Here is a 15,315-nt window from a genome sequence, read left to right on the forward strand (position 1 = left end):
CAACCACTCCCATTTAGAAGGACAAGAGTTGCACAGACTTGGGAACAGCACCAGCTGCAGGTTTTCCTCCAAGCTACTCACCATCCTGACTTGGAAGTATTTTGCCATTCCTTATGGTAACCAGGTCAAAATCTTGGAATTCCTTCCCTTAAGAGCATTGTGGGTTTATCTAAAGCATATGATTGCACCAGTCCCAGAAGGCAACAAAGGGTTGATTAGGAAGGGGTAACAAATGCAGACCAACCACCATTCTCAAGGGTGAATTTTGTTTTGTAATAAATCCATCAAATGACTACAAAGGAATAAAGGCAGGATAGGGAAACTGTTCTGCCTTTGTACCTTCTAAGTTTGTGGGTTCTTTTGAGGCTGGATAGTGTGTGTCTGATCCAAAGAGTCTTGTAAACGAGATGTAGTTTATTGCTGATTTGGAGGTGCCGGTGTTGGACTGGGGTGTACAAAGTTTAAAAATCACACAACACCAGGTTATAGTCCAGCAGGTTTAATTGGAAACACACTAGCTTTCAGAGCGATGATGAAGGAGTGTTGCTCCGAAAGCTAGTGTGTTTCCAATTAAACCTGTTGGACTATAACCTAGTGTTGTGATTTTTAACTTAGTTTATTGCTGTTCAACTATTTCTAGTTTATTTTTTAAAAAGGGTCTTTGTTATGTCAAATATGGTTGGGAGAATGTAGACTTGGGTCGTTCTCCAGGCTTGACTTAAAATGCCAAGACCACCTGGTGAAATTTGTGTGTTTGCGCGCGCACACTTATTGCACTCAAGTAAATATTAATGTTTTCTAATCATTCTAGACCCAAATACACCACTCTTAAGGGAATTCAGAAGAAAGGTCATTGGATTTAATAGCTGCATAGAGTTCAAAAACCAGGGATTGTAAAATCAGGCCAAGTGGCAGAAGGATGTGAGGGATATGAGGAAAAACTTTTTTAAGAAGTTTTGTTGATGTCTAGAAGTTGCTGTCTGAGTTGGTGGATATGCTAAACTCAAGTACTGTAACTGGATCCACACCTTAAATGCAGTGCTGTGCAAGGTTATGGCACATGCAGGAAGATGGGACTAAAAGGGATCTGGGTGTCTTTGGCTGGCACAGAAAGATGTCCCCCTTCTGTCCTGTATCATTTCTATGGTTCTATCGGTAATTCTGAAGGGAGGGCAGGAAGAACCTTTTCAGCTAAGGTCATAGAATCTCAAACTTTTTGTTGATGCAATGCCAGATATGTAGGCTCTTTGTCCGAGCAACTAACCAATAAATAGAAAGTGCAATTTGATTATTTTATTCATAAACCAAATTTGGCTTTCACTAGCTGGGTCAGCACATGTCACTCATCCCCAGGTGCTTGTGAGCTGCCTCCTTTGACCCACAGTAGTCTGGCTGTTGCAGGTACACTCAGTGATTTTGATCCTGTGATCAAGAAGGAATGGTGATCATGGTTCCAAGTCAAGATGTGTAGCTTGAAGGGAAACTTGCAGATGGTAGTGTTTCTATGCTTCTGGTGGGTTTGGTAGGTACTGTTGGAGGAGCCTTGGTATGTTGTTGCAATGCATCTTGTGGCGGTACATGTGGTGGTGGAGGGAATGCCAGCCAAGAGGACTACTTTGTCATGGATGCCACTGAACTCCTTTTAGTTTTATTTGGGCTGTACCCATTCAGAATAGGTGCAGAATATTCCATCAAATGGCTGAGGCACAACTGACCAACAAGGAACTGCTGCCCCTGCAGCTGTGGATGTAGATGTACAGCTCAGCTGTGAGATGAAGGCTAAAACCAGGAAAATGATTATGCCTAGCATATACAGTTTATCAATTTAGAAAGCCAGCCCTCAAAAAGGAGGATAGTGATAGCGAGAAGTGAAAGCACTTTCTCAGTCAACTGATTAGGTTGACTGCAATTATTACTTGACCACTGTTATAAGAGTGACTGGATGCATAAATGTGGTGCCTTCAATGTAGTAAAACATGTAAAACACCAGCCTTAAGACAAATACGACATCAAACCATGTAAAAAGAGGTTAGTACAGTCTTTTTGGGACAGTCAAAGGGTGTGAAGAGACAGAATGCTGGAGCTTGTGGCCAAGACTCATGAAAAAATGGCTGCTAAGTGGAGTGATAGGTGGAACATATTTCCTTCTCTGCTTTGACGTATGTGCAAAGTATATCCTTTTTACAGATTCACAAAGCTCTCTGATTACCTGCATTTTTGCAAGTTATCTGACTTTCTTGGTCACTGTGGAGAGAATCATAGAAACAGATTAGCTTATTCACGCCTGAGTAGAACAAGAGACCTATCAAAAAAGTTTAAAATAAAGAGAAATCTGACCTCTGGAAAGTCAGTGAATCATCAGAATTGAAATAACTGGAAAATGATCTGGGGGCGAAATGAGTTTTGTTCTGTATTTAGGTTCCAGAACTTCAAAATAAGCAGACTTTTGAATTCAAATGCTGGAGCTTCATGGATATTATATCATAGTGGTAGAGATGTACAGCATGGAAACAAACCCTTTGGTCTAATTAGCCCACACCGTTCAGATATCCCAACCCAATTGAGTCCCACCTGCCAGCACCTGGCCCATATCCCTCCAAACCCTTCCTATTCCTATATCCACCCAGCTGCCTTTTTAGATTTGAAATTATACTTGCCTTCACATTTCTTCTGACAGTGTTGTGGGTCTACCTACAGCATATTGACTGCAACAGTTCAAGGCAGCTTACCACCACCACCTTAAGGGAGATTGCCAAACAGCTTTCTAGGCCCCCCTCATCTTGCTCTGTGTATGATTTGTACAATGAAGCTCTGGGAGGTAATTTTAAATGGATTACCTCCACTCTGATATTCCAAAGATCTATTTACCTCCTTTTTCAATATTTGCAGTAGCATTGCCTCCTCAGCTATTGGTAGAGAATTCCAGACATTCGTTACCCTCTGGAAGAAGAAATTCCTTTACATTTCAGTTTAAATGAGTGTGTTCTCTTATTCTGTGACAACACCCCATATTTCAAGATTCCACCACCTCTATCATTTGAACATAAGATCATCTCTAATTCTTCTAAATGCTAATGAGGAAAGACCTAACATGTTTTCGGCATTCTTAGGAAGTCAACTCCTTCATCCCAAGAATCAAGTATTAACATAAAACTTTTCACTGTACTCATTTGAGGAGATGTGACAATAAAGCTAATTCATCCATTCAAGAATCAGCCTCCTGAATCTCTTTTGAACTGACAGTCATAGAGATGTACGTGGAAATAGACCCTTCAATCCATCTCCTTCATGCCTACCAGATATAGCTAGTCCCATTTACCAGCATTTGGCTCATATCTCTCAATTCATGTACTCATCCAGATGCCTTTTAAATGTTGTAAGTGTGCCAATCTCCACTATTTCCTCTAGACATTCATTCCACACATATCTCACTCTCTGCGAGGAAAAAAATGCTCTTTAGGTCCTTTTTAAATCTTTTCCCCTCTCATCTTAAACCTATGCCCTCTAGTTTTGGACTCCCCTGCCCTGGGGAAAAGACCTTGACTATTCACCTTATCCATGCCCCTCATGATTTTATAAACCTCTATAAAGGTCACCCCTCAGCTTCTGACACCCTCATGAAAATAGTCCCAGACTATTCAGCCTCTTATAGCTCAAACCCTTCAACTTTTGCAACATCCCTGTAAATTTTTTCTGAACCTGTCCAAGTTTCACAATATCTTTCCTGTAGTAGGGAGACCAGAATTGAACATTGATTAGGCCATTTTTGGAATACTATGTTCTGTACAGCACAACATGACCTCCCAAGTCTGGTGCTCAGTGCACTGACCAATAATGGCAAGCATAACAAACACCTTCACTTTCCTGTCTACCTGTGACTCCACTTTCAAGGACTATGACTTGATGCCTATATATCTGTTTTTATCTTTGCATTCAAGGATCAAAACTAGACACGCTACTCCTGGTGCAGACTCAGCAACATACCATGCAGTTGTAATACAGCTACCCAGGAATCCTAGGAAACAGGAGAAAGAAGCCATTCAGCCTTACAAGCCTATTCTCTAACATTGTGAAATCATAACTGATATTTTATATCAACGCCATTTTCTGGCCCATCCACACAACCCTTGACGTTTTTAACTATGTAGAAGTCCATTAATCTCAGTCTCTACCTCAGTGCCATTGGAAGCTCAATTGTTGAGTTTGAGAATATCACAGAATTGCCCTCCACTTTGAGAAGAAATTCTTCATCTGTCTTAAATGATCTACTCATTTTAATACTATATTTCCTCATCTTTAAACCCTGAGTTAGGGGAAACCATTCCCACAAATACTGTCAACCCTGAGAAGAATTTTGTATACTTCAGTGAGATCAGCTCTCATTCTTCTAAATTAATTTGGTGAACCTTCACTGCACTTAGAGTTGTAGAATCCCTATAGTGCAGAAAGAGAGCGTTCAGTCAATCTGTATCATCCAAACCCTGGAAGAACGTGCTAACTCCACACAGTCACCGAGTGTTGGGATCGAACCAAGGTCTCGCTATGTGGCAGGAGTGTTAACCACTGAGCTACATGTCATCCATATCTTGAGGCCCAGTATGAGAGATTACAATCACAGAAACATTTTTAAAAATGCAATTTGTTTTCAACACTTTCATGTATTAGTTATAGAAGTTCTGAAGATTAGGGAAGTAAAAATGATTGTCCTGGGTGAGACAGTTGATCGAGTGATCATGTCTGTAGGAATGGATCGACTGAGAGCTGCAGCCCAATGAGAGACAAGAATTCTGTCAGGCATGCAGGTCGTCTTGTAAAAATAAATAGTGTGCCCTGCCCTGGTCTGAAACACTCGAACAAATATATTATTGTCATAACTCTAAACCACAGGAGTGGAAGCTGTAAAATTCTTTCACAGCATCCCAATGCTGTTTAAAGGAATCCCTCTCAGAAGGCTGCTTTTCTCATTTCTCAGCTGCAGCTGGAGATGGGTTTGAGGGCAATGAGGACTTGGTCCCTTAGCTAGAAACTTTGTGTGGCATCGCTCACACAACACTGGTAAAGAGAATAGAATGGAATCCCTTGTGTGGAAGCAGGCCCTTCAGCCTATCAAGTCCACAATGACCCTCTGAAGAGCATCCCACCTAGACCCACCCCACTAACCTATCTCTGTAACCATGCATCTGCCATGCAGCCCACACATCCTAACAATACAGCCAATATAGCATAGCCAATCCAGCTAGTCTTTGGACTCCAGGAAGTGTGATGGGCAAGATAGCAGGGAGCACGTCTCCCCATGTTTCAATCTTTAGAATAAACATCTTTGGAAGACTAGGCAAAAGTGAGGTCTGCAGATGCTGGAAATCAGAGTCTAAATTAGAGTGGTGCTGGAAAAGCACAGCAGGTCAGATAGCATCCGAGGAGCTTTGAAAGACCGTCTCCTGATTGGTTTCCTTTTTGTGAAATTTTGACACGTTGTGCCAGAATACTTTTTGCTTCAGGAATGCACTTCCCTCATCAAATAGAACAAGCACAGCACGGGGTTAGATCCAGAGAGGAACTCCCCCGGTACTGTGCCAACAAACATACTTAGGACAGTACACCACAGGTTATAGAGTAAAGCTACCAATACACTGTCCTTACCAAACACTCCCTAGGCAGATGCAGCATGAGTTAGATATAGAGTAAAGCTTCCTCTATTCTTTTCACTGAAGGTAATGCCATCTCGACATAGTTCCCATCAAACACTCCCAGCACAGGGTTAGATGCAGAGTGAAGCTTCCTCTGCACTGTTCCCAACAAACACTCTCAGGAAGAGTATGGCACAGAAAGAAGATTTTTCTGGTTAGATTTCAGAAGGTCCCAACCAGTACCAACGCCAGGAAAAACAAACAAAGACCACAGATCAACTCTCAAACTTCATATGTGTCAGCTCCACAGCACACAAGGTTACACGTGCACAATCCAAGACAGCTTGATAACAATATGTTAGTTATATTGATGAAATTCATCAATAAAGGACATATTTAACTGAGTACCCATTGCATATTGGAGTGCAGCAGCTCCACTCAAAATTATACTTTAATTTGAATTTGGTACAGTTTCCTTTGATAAATTAAGTGAATACTACCTGGGTAATCTCGCTCATTAGTTTTCAACAATAATATAATGAGAGGCTATTAGCACTTCATTCCTTCTAACTTTGTTGTTCCTGCACAGACCTCTGAGTAATCTGCTGGGTACAATTAAACTAGAGCAGAATTCTGTTGGAGAATGATGGAGTATGTGTGGGGCTGCTGTGTGACAGTGCATGAGCACATCTCCAGGGTACACTGGTTTAACGATACATTTATGATTATTGATCCATGAATAAATGATAACAATAATAAATGAATAGACCAATTATCTAGAAAGGTACAAGTGCCCAATTTCATAACTTCCCTATAGGCTTGGAATTTATTAACAAGTTGCTCACAGATCCAGAGAGCTTACTAAGGAAGAGGCTCCTGACATGGAGCTCTCCCATACAAAGATGCTTCACCAAACGGAACTGTCAATGCACATCACTCTCACAAGCAAGATTCCACCACATGACTCCTCTACCTATAACATTCCCAGAGAGAGCTCTCCTTGTGCAACATTATTCTATGTATAACATTCTACCAGGTAGAGCAACCCCCACCCCCAATTAATCACCCACTCTGTATAACACTCACATAAAGCCCACGGAAACATAACATTCCCCAGCATGTAGCAACCTCATGTTAACACTTTCCCACACACATATACACACCTTCATATGTAACGCTCACCCACACAAAGACTCGCCATACACAACAATCTCCCATACAAGGTTTCAACTCCTTACACCCAATGTCACACTTCCACACAGTTACCTCATACATAACATCCACACACACCCCTCATGCGGAGCCACACACCCCTAATGCGGAGCTATCCCGTTCATAACACACACACACCCTTACGCGGAGCTACCCCTTACATAACATACACACACCCCTCACGCAGAGCTACCCCGTACATAACACACACACACGCATACACATACACCCCTCACGCGAAGCTACCCCGTACATAACATACACCCCGACGCGAAGCTACCCCGTACATAACACACACAGCCTCACGCGGAGCTACCATGTACATAACACATCCCCCCCCCCAAAAAGGAGCTACCCCATATGTAACGCACCTGCCCCCCCCCCCCCACTCACGATGCTACCCGATACATAACACACACACCCCCCTCATGTGGAGCTACCCCATACATAACACACCCGTCCCCACTCCACCTCATGCAGAGCTACCCTGTGCGTAACACACCTGTCCCGTCCCCAACCCGCCACATGCAGAGTTACCCCATACATAACACATACCCCCAAAAGGAGCTACCCCGTACATAACACACCCTCCCACCCCGCCACACACACACACTCACGGTGCTACCCCATACACAACACACACACACCCCTCATGCGGAGTCACTCCATACATAACACACACCTCCTCACACGGAGCTACCCCATACATAACACACACACACACACCCTCACATAAAGTTACTCCATACAGAACACACACACACCTCCTCACACGGAGCTACTCCATATATAACACACCCCTCCCCATACATAGTTACTCCATACAGAACACACACACACACCCCTTACACGAAGCTACCCCGTACATAACAAACACACCCTCACACGGAGTTACTCCACACAGAACACACACACACACACCTCCTCACACGGAGCTACCCCATACATGACACACACACCCCTCCTCACACGGAGCTACCCCATACATGACACACACACACCCCTCCTCACACGGAGCTACCCCATACATGACACACACACACACCCCTCCTCACACGGAGCTACCCCATACATGACACACACACCCTCACATGGAGCAAACCCGTACACACACCCCCTCACACGGAGTTACTCCATACATAACACACCCCTCCCTATACAGAGTTACTCCATACAGAATACACACCCCCGTCATACGGAACTATCCCGCACATAACACACACACACACCCCTCATACGGAGTTACTCCATATAGAACACACGCACCTCCTCACATGGAGTAACCCCATACATAACACACATACACGCACACCCCTCCTCACACGGAGCTACCCCATACATAACACACACACACACCCCTCCTCACACGGAGCTACCCCATACATGACACACACACCCCTCCTCACACGGAGCTACCCCATACATGACACACACACACCCCTCCTCACACGGAGCTACCCCATACATGACACACACACACCCCTCCTCACATGGAGCTACCCCATACATGGCACACACACACCCCTCCTCACACGGAGCTACCCCATACATGGCACACACACCCCTCCTCACACGGAGCTACCCCATACATGGCACACACACCCCTCCTCACACGGAGCTACCCCATACATGACACACACACCCCTCCTCACACGGAGCTACCCCATACATGACACACACAACCCTCCTCACACGGAGCTACCCCATACATGACACACACAACCCTCCTCACACGGAGCTACCCCATACATGACACACACAACCCTCCTCACACGGAGCTACCCCATATATGACACACACACCTCTCCTAACACGGAGCTACCCTATACATGGCACACACACACCCCTCCTCACAAGGAGCTATCCTATACATGACACACACACACCCCTCTCACGGAGCTACCCCATACATGACACACACACACCCACACACCCCTCCTCACACGGAGCTACCCCATACATGACACACACACACCCCTCCTCACACGGAGCTACCCCATACATGACACACACACACCCCTCCTCACACGGAGCTACCCCATACATGACACACACACACCCCTCCTCACACGGAGCTACCCCATACATGACACACACACACCCCTCCTCACACGGAGCTACCCCATACATGACACACACACCCCTCCTCACACGGAGCTACCCCATACATGACACACACACACCCCTCCTCACACGGAGCTACCCCATATATGACACACACACCCCTCCTCACACGGAGCTACCGCATACATGACACACACACACCCCTCCTCACACGGAGCTACCCCATATATGACACACACACCCCTTCCCACACGGAGCTACCCTGTACATAGTACACTAGCCCACTAACCCCTCACACGGAGCTCCCCAGTACATAACACACACACACACGGAACTACCCCATATATGACACACACACACGCACTCACACCCCTCCTCACACGGAGCTACCCCATACATGACACACACACACAAACACACCCCTCCTCACACAGAGCTACCCCATACATGACACACACACACACCCCTCCTCACAACGGGGCTACCCAATACATGACACACACACAAACCCCTCCTCACAACGGGGCTACACTATACATGACACATACACCCCTTCTCACACGGAGCTACCCCGTACATAACACACAGGCCCCTCACACGGAGCTACCCCATACATAACACACAGGCCCCTCACACGGAGCTCACCTGTACATAACACACACACCCCTCACACGGAGCTCCTCCATACATAACACAAACACACCCCTCCCCCACACGGAGCTACCCCGTACATAACACACACACCCCCCTCCTCACACGGAACTACCCCATACATAACACACACATCCCACACGGAGCAACCCCCCACCAACACACACACACACACACGGAGTTAGCCCATACACAACACACACACACACCCTTACACATGGAATTACCCCGTACATAAACACACACCCAGTCACACGGAGTTAGCCCGTACATAACACACAGCTGCTCCCCCCGCCACATGGTGTTACCCCACACATAACACAACCCACCCCCCAATAGGAGTTAGCCCACACATAACACATCCTGCCACCCAACACGGAGTTACCACACACATAATGCATCCTGCCCCCACTAACACGGAGTTCCCCACACTTAACACATCCCACCCCCACTAACACGGAGTTACCCCACACATAACACATCCTGTTCCCCCCAACATGGAGTTACCCCACATATAATTCATCCCCACCCCTAGGGTTACCCCACACATAAGACATCCCACCCTCAATCGGAGCTACCCCACACATAACAACTGTCCCCAACCCCAAGCGGCGCTACCATACACATAACATTCCTTCACACAGAGCTACAGCATATAAAAGATACGTAAGGGGCAACATTTTCAGAGAGAGGGTGGTGTGTATATTGAAATAGCTGCCAAATGAAATGGTGGAGGCTGTTACAATTGCAACATTTAAAAGGCATCTGGATGTGTATCTGAATAGGAAGGGTTTAGTGGGACATGGGCCAAGTGCCTGATAATCAGAATAGATTAGGTTAGGATATCTGGTCCTCATGATCAAGTTGGACCGAAGGGGCTATTTCCGTGCTGGACAGCTCTATGATCATACATAGTACTCCTCCACACAAAGCTATCCCATTCATAACACTCTCCAACACGGGGGTCCCCATAAGTATCTCTCCTGCCCAGAGCTCTCACATATGTAAAATTCCACCATATGGAGCTCCCCCATAAGTAACGCTCCCCTTCTGGTACTTTCCCAATTGTAACATTCTCCCTCAGTAAGACCTTCCAATTCATTTAAAAGCAAAATACTGCAGATACTGTAAATCTGAATCAAAAATACAGAATGCTGCAGAAGCAGATGCTGCTAGACCTGCTCAATTTCTCCAGCATTCCCTGTGTTTGTTCCAAATGATTTTAAATGTAGTAAATTTTACAATGTCTGGAAACCACAGGAGACAGACAGCAAGAAATGGGAGTATGACTCCACAACATGGTGACATTTCTGTACCTGTGCATCCAAAGCAATCTCACTGATACTGACCCCGTTCCCTACAAGAAACAGGAAAAGCTGCCACGTAAAAATCAGGAGAAGGAGTGACAACATTAATCTCTTAGAAGCCAGCATATCTGTCAAGGTCAGCTGAGAGGGATTACAGAACAAAGATGCAATCTATTTAGCAGAATCCTTGAGAAAAATTAGAACATTTGAGAGATTTGCTTTTTGTTAAAAACACCCTTCAAGAACTGCAAATTGGAAATAAACGTTTATTCGTTAACAGGATGAGAGTATTGCTGGCAAGTCTATTCCCTATTGCCCATCCCGAGCTGCCTTTAAACTGGGTGGTTTACTGTGCTATTTGTGAGGCAAGTTGTGGGTCAGGAGTTTCATTTAGCCAGATCAGGTAAGGATGGCAGATTTCCTTCCCAAAAAGACATTACTCATTCAGATGGGTTTTTACAACAATTGACGATAGTTTCACGGTCACAAGCAGTGAGGCTTTCGTTTTTTACTTCGGTTTTATTAATTGCATTATAATTCCAGCAGCTGCCCACAGTGGGATTTGAACTCAATGGAGCATCCGTCTGGGCCTATCGGATTATGAGTCCAGTGATCCACTGCATCCCCAGCCTGAAGAAACAAAAGAGATTCTGGAAACACACTGCGGGAGCATGAGCAAGAGTTCTGTGAAGAAGGTGCACAGAGGTTTAATGGGGAGGCTCAGGTCCGGTCTGAGGGTACATCCTCCCCTACCCTCCTTTCAGCCAAGCCCCTGCTGTGGAGTTCCTGAATTTGTCTCTTCTGGACACACAGCTGGGGAAGACCTTTCATTTATTGTCCCAGAATTGCATTGAAAATGCAGACTGTGGTGGATTTCCCAAAATCAAGTGTTTAAAAACAGTGCACAGAAATAACAGACAAACCTGTCTAAAAGATCATTCCCCCCCCCCCCCCCCCCCCACCGACCCAAGTGAACCGTGACGGTTAGGTCAACAAATATTCAGTGCAGCAAAACGTACAGCCAAACAAACACTACTGACAACCATAGAAAGGTGCACCCTGGAATTAAACCTTGAATTCATTTGCAGGTTTTAAAGTAATTGGGGGAAACACAAAAGATGTGTTGTGGCTACACTTAGTGCAGTTGGCACATTTTGCAATCGAATGGCACACTGGTGCATAAATTGTATCTTCCTGTCTTGTCCTCGCCGAATGCTTCTGCCCACAATACCCCATAAAAATCCCATTCTAATGTTCTGCTGGACTGGGTTGGGAGGGTGGCAGAGCACACCGGGTCAAAGGCAATAAGAGCAGTAATAGGGCATTTGGCCACTCAAACTTGCTCTGCCATTCAACTAGCTTATGGCTGATTTCAATTTCAATGCCACTTTCCCACAATATCCCCCATATCATTTGAAACATTTTACATATTTGTTCAGGGGATGTAGGTGTGCCACTGGCTCCGCCATCATTTATTGCTCTGGAGAAGGCAATGGTGAGCCCCCACATTGAACTGTTGTAGTCTTTGGGGTGTAGGGATACCCACAGAGTTATTGCACAGGGAATTCCAGGGGTTTTACCCTGGAAACAATGTTTCAAGTCAGGACAGCGTGGGGCTCGGAGGGCTACTATATCTTTGATATCCATTCAGGCTGCCAGCCTTTGAATGTGGCACAAGCATCATTGAGTCACTAACCTCTTCCAAAATCCAGACGTGCCCAAACCATTGATTGAAAGATGCAAAGTAAAAATTTTTAAAACCCACACCCTCCCACATACTTCCTCAGCACTAAGTCTGATCCTAAGTTCAGCGCCCTCTCCATCGCCCGTCCATCCCAAAATCCAACGCACCCCTTGCACAGAATGGCAGGACAACAGAGGCTTTCAAAAGTGTTTTGGACGATATTTCTTAAAGACGCCAGTTGCGGCGGTTATGGGGGCAATAAAGGACAAGGGAACACGACGTTTCTTGGGAAGAGCTGGTGCAGAGGACGACCGGCCGGGGAGCGGGGGGGATTCCCAGACAGCCTCCTTCTGCACCCTAATACTGGCATAACACTGGTCCAGGACCCTCACCACCCACCTCCTCTTTCAAAACCTCACCCCCCCCCCACCTTCCCATCAGAGTCCATCATTTGGGAGTGGGGGTTGGAAAAGTTGCCCATTAATATCCCCCTTTGCTCCCTCCTCCTTCCTCACCTCCCCCCCACTCTCTCCCCCCCCCCACAACAGCTTTACCCCAATACATCAGTTGCTTGGGAATGAAAAAAAAAGGGAAGGGAGGAAATGAGAGAGAGAGAGAGAATACCAAAAAAAAACACCCAGTCTTCATGGAAAACGGTGCCAGGAAGGAGACCAACGCCCCCCTCCCCCCTGTAGAGGCAACTGGTTGAAGGGTAAAATCTAAAATACAAAAAAAGGTGGATGGCATCAATATTTCAGTTTGTGAAGCCATTTCTCGTTGGAATGGGGAGGGTTTGGTGCAACGACAAATAAGCACACGGGTCAGCAGCCTCTGGAAAGGCGGTCACCTCGTCTTTTAAAGTCAACGATCATAATAATGTTGATGATGATGATTCCTTGGTGCTCACGGACAAAGTGGTGGCAGCGGCGGGGGTCCAACCTTCCTGGTTTTGGGTGTGAGGGAAGGATCAGGTCGACCATCAGGGCCCTCTTGTCGTCGTCGTCCTGCCAACCGCCTCGACGTACTGCACGAGACGGTCCTCGAGGCCGCGCTCCTCCAACGGTCGGCGCTCGAGGCCGCGCTCCTCCAACGGTCGGCGCTCGAGGCGGTGGTCCTCCAGCCCATTGTCCCGCTCGAGGCGGTGGTCCTCCAGCCCATCGTCCTCCTCCCAGCGGTGGTCCTCCAGCCTATTGTGGTCCTCCAGCCCATCGTCCTCCTCCCAGCGGTGGTCCTCCAGCCCATTGTCCCGCTCCCAGCTTATCCCGCTCGCCAAGGAGTGAAGCCCCGCAAGATGGCCCTCCTCCTCCTCCTCCAGCCCGCCGTCGCCCGGGCCGGGCTGGCGGTGCTGCTGCCGCCGCAGGCTCACGCCGAGCACCAGCAGCTGCACGGCGCCGAAGAGCAGGCACAGCTGCGCCAGGTAGGCCCGCAGCAGCCAGGCGGCCAGCGCCAGGCCGCACCAGGCGGCCAGGAAGAGCGCCAGGCCGTGGAGCCAGAGGCGCAGCAGGCCGCGGAGGCCGAGGGCGTCGAGCGCGGCCCGCGCCAGCGGAGAGGCCAGCAGCAGCAGCGAGACCACCGCCGCGTCGAAGAGGTGCCGCACCAGGTTGAAGCCGATGTCCAGGGGCTCGGGCTCGGGGGTCGCGGCCGGGTTCACCACCTGCACTCCCCTCCCCCCTCCTCCTCCTTCCTGCAGCCCCCCGGGGGGCTCTCGGCCCGTCTTCTCCCCCTCCGGCTCCGGCTCCACTCTCCTCTCCCTCGCCTTCCTCTTCCAGGGCCAGGGAGGCGGCAGCCGCCAGCTCCCGAGGCGCCTCACGCAGCCGAGCAGCAGCGCGGCCAGCCGAGGCGGCAGCCCCAGCAGCAGCAGCAGCAGCCGCCGCCGCCAGCCCCGGCGGCCTCTCTCGGTCGTGACCGGGCTGGGGCTCGGGGTCGGGGTCCCTCCGGCCGGCTCCTGGCTGCCGCTCGGCTCCGCTCTGGTCCCCATTCGAGCAGCATATACACACAGGGAGAGGGAGGGAGGGAGAGGGACTAGGGCAATCCCTGCAACAACTTGGGCCAAACTACAGCAAAGAATTGCCAACTCTGTCAACTCCCCAGCAAAGTAAGAGGGAGGGAGGGAGGGAGGTGGAGACGACAGCTGGGAATTTGGGATCTTTCGCTCTTTTTCTTTCCCCCTCTCCTCTTTCTCCCTCTCTTCGGGAAATTCTTCCTGACGTTCTGGCAGGGAGGGACTTTGTAGAAACGTAATAAGCTCATGTTACACATACACTATCTGTCTGTCTCTCTCTCTCACACTCACACACACTCAAAAGGATGTGCACATTGTCAGAAGCTCGAAGACCGGGCCGTTTCCCCGCAGAAATAAACGCACAGCCCCGTTCTGCAGCCGCTCCAAACCCCCCCCCTCCTCATTCCCAAACCCCCCCCTCCTCCTCATTCCCAAACCCCCCCCCTCCTCATTCCCAAACCCCCCCCCTCCTCATTCCCAAACCCCCCCCCTCCTCATTCTCAAACCCCCCCCTCCTCATTCCCAACCCCCCCCTCCTCATTCCCAAACCCCCCCCTCCTCATTCCCAAACCCCCCCCTCCTCATTCCCAAACCCCCCCTCCTCATTCCCAAACCCCCCCCCTCCTTATTCCCAAACCCCCCCCTCCTCATTCCCAAACCCCCCCCTCCTCATTCCCAAACCCCCCCCTCCTCATTCCCAAACCCCCCCCCTCCTTATTCCCAAACCCCCCCCCTCCTTATTCCCAAACCCCCCCCCTCCTTATTCCC

The 15,315-nt window shown here is 48.2% G+C and overlaps 1 protein-coding gene across 1 annotated transcript; it reads right to left on the reverse strand.

Annotated features, from left to right (window-relative positions):
* Positions 1-13,094: 13,094 nt before the first annotated feature.
* Positions 13,095-14,838, reverse strand: c35h6orf47 (chromosome 35 C6orf47 homolog). The gene has a single exon (XM_060850788.1). The coding sequence runs from the start codon at positions 14,521-14,523 to the stop codon at positions 13,525-13,527; it is 999 nt and encodes a 332-aa protein (XP_060706771.1). The 5' UTR covers positions 14,524-14,838; the 3' UTR covers positions 13,095-13,524.
* Between the last annotated feature and the right edge of the window lie 477 nt (positions 14,839-15,315).

This window comes from Hemiscyllium ocellatum, chromosome 35, assembly GCF_020745735.1.
Source record: "Hemiscyllium ocellatum isolate sHemOce1 chromosome 35, sHemOce1.pat.X.cur, whole genome shotgun sequence".
In the NCBI taxonomy this organism is placed as follows: domain Eukaryota; kingdom Metazoa; phylum Chordata; class Chondrichthyes; order Orectolobiformes; family Hemiscylliidae; genus Hemiscyllium; species Hemiscyllium ocellatum.

Bases quoted from the DNA above. Each gene is read 5' to 3' on its own strand.
- c35h6orf47 (XM_060850788.1), bottom strand. From the start codon at position 14,523: ATGGGGACCAGAGCGGAGCCGAGCGGCAGCCAGGAGCCGGCCGGAGGG.